The 7,488-nt window shown below is 44.9% G+C and overlaps 1 protein-coding gene across 1 annotated transcript; it reads right to left on the reverse strand.

The window, feature by feature from the left end:
• Positions 1-2,031: 2,031 nt before the first annotated feature.
• On the reverse strand, positions 2,032-6,481 carry LOC120859434 (E3 ubiquitin-protein ligase TRIM31-like; the record flags this gene model as incomplete). The annotated part of the gene is made up of 5 exons (XM_040235543.1): positions 5,840-6,481; positions 5,095-5,190; positions 4,073-4,303; positions 2,749-2,771; positions 2,032-2,225 (listed from the first exon to the last, which is right to left on the reverse strand). Coding segments are annotated over exons 1-5 (961 nt in total), but the record flags the coding sequence as incomplete, so codon positions are not given.
• Positions 6,482-7,488: the final 1,007 nt, after the last annotated feature.

The raw sequence follows: 7,488 nt of genomic DNA on the forward strand, positions 1-7,488 counted from the left end.
AAATATTGCCTTTCAACCTATAAAAAGTTATTACTATATTTTACATTCTATTTTCACACTAAGTCTTGTGAAATCTGAATTTTTCCTTCACTAGCAGCACACCTGACTTTGGACTAGCCACATTTCAAATGCCCAAGTGCATGTGTGGCTAGTAGCTAACATATTGAGTAGCACAAATCTAGTCCCTTCCATGAGAAGAACTGAGGAGAAAGGGCTGAGGGACAAAAGGTGCTGTTTGGCCTCACGCTTTGGCTTCAGAAGAAGGTCAGGCACAGGGTGTAGTAAAGGATGGTCCCACCTACTTAAACCCTGGGTGGCAATCCCTCTCCTCCAGATAAGACTCAAGACGAAAGGCAAGGGAGCTCCAGACCAAGGCACCTGGTGCCCTTCTGTCCCAGTTCTCCCCAAGGAGGGAGTTCTGTGCCCTCATCTCCCAGACATGGAGGGCTGTCAATGTCTGTGTACCCTCATGGAAATAGGGTCAGAGGACAAAAGCCTTTGTGTGGTTGGAGAATGAGCCCATAACTTGGGGACGATGGCCTGTGTCCGGCCTGCTCTTGCTGTAGGGGTGCTGGACTAAGGGAAGAGCTATAGAGTGGGACCCCTAGATAAGGGGCTTCCTCTGGGCCTCTGCACCCTTCTAGTGCCCTGTAGCTCCAGGAGAGGAGAGAGCCAGCCCTGGGTATAGGTGGAGGGAGACACAGGGCATATCCTCTGAGGGCCACCAGCCCAGCCATAGGGAATGCTCAGCGACCTTCTTATGAGGGGTCCACACACCTGGAGCCAGAGCAAACACTGGCCAGGAGTGCTATGCTTCCAGGGCCTTCAGGCTCCAGCCACCAACCCCCTCCACCTCTGGTTTCCCAGACCCAGTCATTCCCCAACAAGAAGCAACCATCCTCAGACTAGGCAGCTATGGAGATTAGACCAGTGTTCTAAGTAGGCCCCCAGAACCCCCTCCATCCAGTGGACTCTAAGAGGGCCAGGTGGGAATTAGGGGACTGTGTGTGGGGGTGGGGGGCGGGTAGAAAATACAGCAGACCAGTTCATCTGTGCCAAAAGGTAGAGAGTGTATTTGTAGCCCCCTTCTCCATGCCCAATCCCAGCCTGTGCCAAAGTGAAAAGGTAATAAACCCCTTTATTGAAATTCTAAACTGAAGCCAAACTATTTAATTTTATTTTTTAGATTGTAGTTCTGTGTGAGATTGAACCCAGGCCATGGCAGTGAAAGGCCAGCATCCTAACCACTAGGCCACCAGGGAACTTCAGAACCAAATTGGAATGACTATGAAAACCTGAAATGACTATGAAGTTGTTGGATTACATGAGATTACACCACGTGGGATGGGAGAACTGGACAAAGCAAAGCAGTTACTAGGGAAAAGAAAAGTTCAAAACAATAAAATTAAGAACAAAAACTCTGTGTCTAGGGAGTGGAGATTCTTAGCTAAACAAGTGGTATTCTTGGGGGCATTGTCCTGGTCCTCTTTTTCCAGAGGTATATGGGAGGGGTTTTGGGGTGGGAGACTCTTGTGATATTTCCTGGGAGAAAACTCCATCCAGCTCTCTCTACTCCTGGTTTAGACAAGCACAACCTTTGCTGTGAAGGGAGTCGTTACAAATACCCAGCTGTCTTCCTAGTTGAAAACCCAGACATGTTTTTGAAAAATATCTGACCAAATATCTAAAGCCCATCTACTTCTGTTTCCCTGTAAGGCTGCAAGAAGGATTTCCCTAAAATGTCATTGACTTTGAATCTATTTTCTTATATTCCGTAGTCAGAAATAGATTGAATTCCAGTTCTGGCCCACCAGACAACTGGTCTACCACCTTCCTGCCAGTCACTGAGCCAGGCATGGGAACCTCTTGCAGCTTTCACAAGAAGAGTCAGGGAGGCAAACAGGTGAAACATGATGAAGTCAGAGTGCAAGAAATGCCTGAAAAGAAAGATACAGATGCCTGGAAAGTGCCCGGCAGAGAGCCCAGCATTGGAAATGTCCTATATAATTACTATTGACACGGATGAGTTACAGTTCCATTTCCTTGGGGTGATGGAGGAAGAATCCTCCAAAGGGAGGTAAACTGAGTTGGTGACAGCGTCTTCCTTACCTTTGAATCTCTTCAGGCTCTCTGTGAGGGAATCATGCCGTGATTTGATGTCACTGAGCTTTTTCTCCAGGTCCATTGAAACAGGGGTTGGGTTGAGAAAGTGAAATCCTTCACTTCTAGAAAGATATGGCTGAACTGGATGGTGAGATCAAGGGATGGGGTGCAGGGGAGGAAGAACTGTGACAAAGAGGTGGGGATGAGGTGATGGAGCCTTGGGGGTAGGGAAGGAAATCAGAGGATAGTGAGCTGAGAGTCAGGAGGCCAGGGCTAGGGATATGGGGCCAGGGTGAGGTGGAGCATAGTGTGATATGGAAATGCAGATGGGAAATAAGCCAGAAAGAAGCAGAGAGGAAGGGGACAGAGAGATGGGGTAGGGGACCCAGGAGCCACCTAGTTGAGCAAGGGGTCATGCAGGAAGTACAAGGAAATAGAATCTGTGATGAAGAAATAGGAACATAAAGAAAACAGCTCTTCTCTTTAGTAACCAACTCAGCTTAAGCCACAGCCTAAGTACCTGACTGCAGTTAGACAGAGTAGACAGGAACTTGGGAGGGAAGAATGTTGAGTATTTGAATGTATGTTGAGCACGTTAAGATGAATGATCAGTGGGCAAAATGCCCTTGGGGTGGCCCATCATACCTGCACAAGGCAATTTTGATGTCCTAGAAGAGAAAGAGAAACAGTATAGTCTTAGCACTTGGCTGATTCATGACAGCCAAGGAGGAAGTACCAGCCATGCAGGGCATGGGGTAGAACAGGTGGAATGAGAACACCTCTCTTCCTATATGAACATCTCCACAAAGGGTTCCTCCAGGAAGTGTCCAATATGCCAGTAGGCAGGAAAATGATCAGACCTCAAGAGGAACTAACTGAGTTGTTTGAAAATAAGTTTTGTTTCTGAGATTAAACCAGAGAAGGGAGAAGAGAGACAGGAAAAGGGCTGGAATGGCTTTGTGTGGTCTTCCTTAAAAAAAAAAGAAAGAAAAGAAATGGATTTCTGAACTAGTGGGAGTGGGAGATGGATTCAGGAGGGAGTTCAGCTCATCCTGTGCATCACCTAGACCAGCACTGTCCAGTATGGCAGCCACCAGTCACGCATGGCTGTTGAACACTTTGAAACATGGCTAGTATGACAAGGAACCACATTTTTAAATTTAATGAGAGTCACCAATCCAAATTTAAATTTTTAAAAAAACTGAAATAGTGTAAAATACTTTTTCCATTATCCACAACTTATATTGATTTGGTCAGAGTACATTTAATTCAACCATTCAAAATATGTCTGAACTGAGATCTGCCAAACATATACCAGATTTTGAAGACTCAATTTTTTTAAAGGAAGAAGTTCATAAAATATTTCATTAATACTTTAAAAATATTGGTTAACGATTGAAATTATAATACTTTGGATAAAGTGAAAGTGAAGTCGCTCAGTCGTGTCCGACTCTGTGACTCCATGGATTGTAGCCTACCAGGCTCCTCCATCCATCGGATTCTCCAGGCAAGAATACTGGAGTGGGTTGCCATTTCCTTCTCCAGGGGATCTTCCCTGCCCCAGGGATTGAACCCAGGTCTCCTGCATTGTAGGCAGACGCTTTTACCGTCTGAGCCACCAGAGAAGTCCTACTTTGGATATATTGGGTAAAATAAAATATTTCACTCAATTTTACCTGTGTCTTTTTATGCTTTTAATGTGGCTACAAGAAAAAAGTTTAAGTCATATTTGTGTCTTGCAAAATAATTCTAAATTACACATATAGCTCACATTGTACTTCTAAATTATATATATTGTGTGAAATATATTTGTAAATTATGGTTCACACAGTATTTCTATTGGACAGCACTGAGCTGGGGGAAGGAAGATAGAGGCAACTCTGGTATCCTGCCACGTGGTCAGTGCTCTGATCTGTAACCAGGGAGGGGTCGCTGTGTTTTTACAACTTGGTCCCCAAGGGACACTCACCCGGAGCAGCTGGCCTGGCGGCAAACACTGTCTGGACTTCAGGGAATCCGTAAGCTTCCTGAGATAGTTCAGCTGTGTCTCAGTGGAAATGACATAGAATTTCTCCCCCTTGGAGATCTCCTTTCCCAGCCAGTTGATCCGGGACAAGAGGAAGCTCTTCTCCTCCTTTAGCACCTGACGCAGCTGTCTGAAGGCTGTGATGACCTTCTGCTTTTCTAATTCCACTTGGGCCTGGGGGCAAGAAAGTGGACATTCAGAAGATGAGAGGATGGCCTCAAAGTTTCTTCTATCCCATTTTATTCAATGTTATCATTTTATTAAGTTTATTCTGAGCAACATGCAGTGGCAGACATGGAGGAAAGGAAATGGAAGGAGAACAAGCTTTTGAAAGCCCTTACTATGTGCCTTGTTTTCATATTATGTTATTTATTTATATTTTTTGCTTTCAAGGACAGGTAGCTAATACTTAATAACTAAGTATTAAGTACTCATATTTCCAGAAGTCTTTTCAGTTTATAATCTGCTTTCACATAGATTTTTTTTCTTTTTTACACACACCCACCCACAAAATAGGTACAGATATTTGAGTGGGCTCATAGTGTCTTCATTTTCTAATTTGAGAAGTCAGTTTCTAGGTAAGTAAAGGACTGTGAGGGGCAGAGATGGGTCTTAAAACTGGTATTTCCGATTCTAAGACCAGCACCAGTTTTCCTTACACTACTTGTCCCCAGGTGGAGAAGACCAAAGTGGCCAACCTACTGCAACAACATGAGGCTGGACGTGGAAGATGCTAGCCCTGGCAAACCAAATGCTGTAGAGGAGAAGGCTGGAGCACACCCTTATCCCTGATGCCACAATCCTTTCTGTCCCTCCTACACTCCATCCCATTTTGTATCTGTTCCTTTGTCAATGAGGTCTTTTTGAGTGGTCAGTGTAATAAGGAATTCTAGGAGTTTTGGAGAGATACCATTTCTGCTTTCAAGCTCATAGACAGAGAGACCCACATCTGAGTTTTTTCTTACCATGGAGACATTGATCTTGTGTTCACCTTGTGCTTTCATCTGAATTATCTCCCTCTGCTTTTGCTGCAAGACCTCGATTTGTGATCGGATCCGCCCCTGTGGGGAGAGAGTTGTCTTGGCAAGTTGTGCCTGGAGACCTCCTGACCTCATGATGCCCTCCTTATCTCTTGGGATGGAGGGCGAGTCCTTGTGTCATTATTAATAGATCCCCCTTTCCTGTTCAAGCTGGGGGCTGGGGTGTGACGGGGGGAGGGAGAACTATGGAGCCTAAGTGACCTACAAGAAAGAAATGTGGTAATAAATTATAACTAATAAATTATGACTAATATTTGGATGTGCTTTGGGGTTATCAAAGGACTTCCACAAACCTTCTCTCATTTGTCATACCTACAACTCTTAAGAAGTACAATTTGTTTGCCCCATTTAAAGAGGAGGCACCTGGAGTTCAGAGAGGTAAAGTGACTCCTTGAAGGATATATACAAAGTTCAGGAGTCTGAATGTGAACCTACACCTCCGACTCGAAATTCCGTGTTCTTTCCATTCTCCATTATACCTTGGATGCAACAAGCAACAGTTCTCCAGTCTTAGACTTTTGAACCTACTGGGCCTGATTGCAAATTTTCTACTCAGGTGCAAAGATGGGGGCCATGGGTACAAACCCAGAGGGAGGAAATGACAGTTTCCAGGTCCTCACTGAACTCTTGATCTGATGGGGGAACAGGGAAGGGACCCCCAAATGCCTACCTGATAACTCTGGGCAGCTTCTTCTATCAGAGTTGTGTTGTGGGTTTTGTGGTCCTTGGATTCACGACACACCACGCAGAGGAGCTTGCCATCGACTTCACAGAAGTAATGACATTTCTCTCCATGCCTTAGACATCTCAGCTCTTCCGTTTCTGGCTGCGTCTCCGAGAGATCTATAGCTTGGATTTTCTCCACCAGATTTACCAAGAGCCAGTTGGGCGTGATCGTATCCCTCCTCACAATTTTGTTGCAGAGGGGACATTTAAGAACGCTGTCTGCTGCTTCTCCGCTCTGAGTGATGCAACTGAGGCAGAAGTTGTGCCCACAGTCGATGGTAGCAGCGTGCTGCAGAATATCCATGCATATGGGGCAAATCACTTCTTCTTGAAGCTTACTGGTGAACTGTTGATGGGCCATGATGGGCCCAAAGGCTTCTTCAAGTCTGTAGGAAGTCTAGAAGTCACCTGTGGGCACTGGTTCTAGGAAAAGAGAAGCTAACAGAGGCGATGGAAGTCAGAGTCTATTAATTAGAGAATCAGAGAGAGAGGAAAAGGAGAGAGGCAAAAAACAATAGTAGAAAAGAGTCAAAATTAGAAGGTAGGAAATATTATAAAGAGGGAAACAGATGGGCAATGCTACCTCACTGCCTCTTGAGAATGAGTGGATGTAGTAAATGAATATACACTGCTTATAAAATGGGGTAAGTATTCCTGAACCTTGGACTAATTAAGGGTGTTTATGAGGCAATTAACTGAGATTAGAAGGACCAGGGCACCAAAGTCCATTCTCAGAGGTTCAGGGAAGGAGTGGAGGGACTGGAAAATGCTTCCCGAAGGGTCACAGCCAGTTCACCAGTAATGATTTGAGTATCCCTTTCATGCAGAGCCCAAACTTTGGGAGAACATATGCAAAGGAAGGGGGTAATTCTCTACCTCCTGTAATTTGGTTCCACACTTTTAAGTATTTTGTGCAAATGTGGAAAACATTGAAGGAGGAAACAGACAGAGCTGGACTCCATCTGAGGCCAGGCTTCAAACATTAGGCTACAAGCATGGTCACTCTCCCAGGGGACTCTGAACTTTGTGCCCGGCGTCTATAGAAATGGCATACCAATAGAAAACCAGACCTCCGGATAAAAGAGCCTCAGGACTTGGACTTGGACTCTCTGTTGCCTAAAAGAATATGCTAATTATCTCTATAACAGAACAAAGTCGTAAATTCCATTGTTTATCGGGATATGACCACAGTCCTATTGATAAATGTCCACTGTTTATCTAGTTTTGTGACACACAAATCATGGGCTAACTTTGATCGTATCTCTGTTTTACCTTATCCAGACTAATTTCCAGGAATTTGGGGAGGTGGGTTTGAGCAAGTACACTTACGGTATATAAGGTTTTCACAAAAACTTGTCGGGGTCCTTGGCTAAAAGAAGACTCTGCCTTGGCCCGCCGGTGTAATAAACTGCACTCTGATATCTGCATTGTCCTTTTGAGCGGGTTTGTTTCCCGGGATGCGTGGCTACAACAATATAATCACCCCCTCAGGGAGTTTCCAGTTAAAAGGAAAGGCAACCATTCCTCCCCTGGGGAGATTCCTAGTACAGTGGAACCGGCAAGGAACTTCCTTGCTGAAAGGTCATTCTCTGT

This window comes from Oryx dammah, unplaced genomic scaffold (assembly GCF_014754425.2).
Source record: "Oryx dammah isolate SB20612 unplaced genomic scaffold, SCBI_Odam_1.1 HiC_scaffold_938, whole genome shotgun sequence".
Lineage (NCBI taxonomy): Eukaryota > Metazoa > Chordata > Mammalia > Artiodactyla > Bovidae > Oryx > Oryx dammah.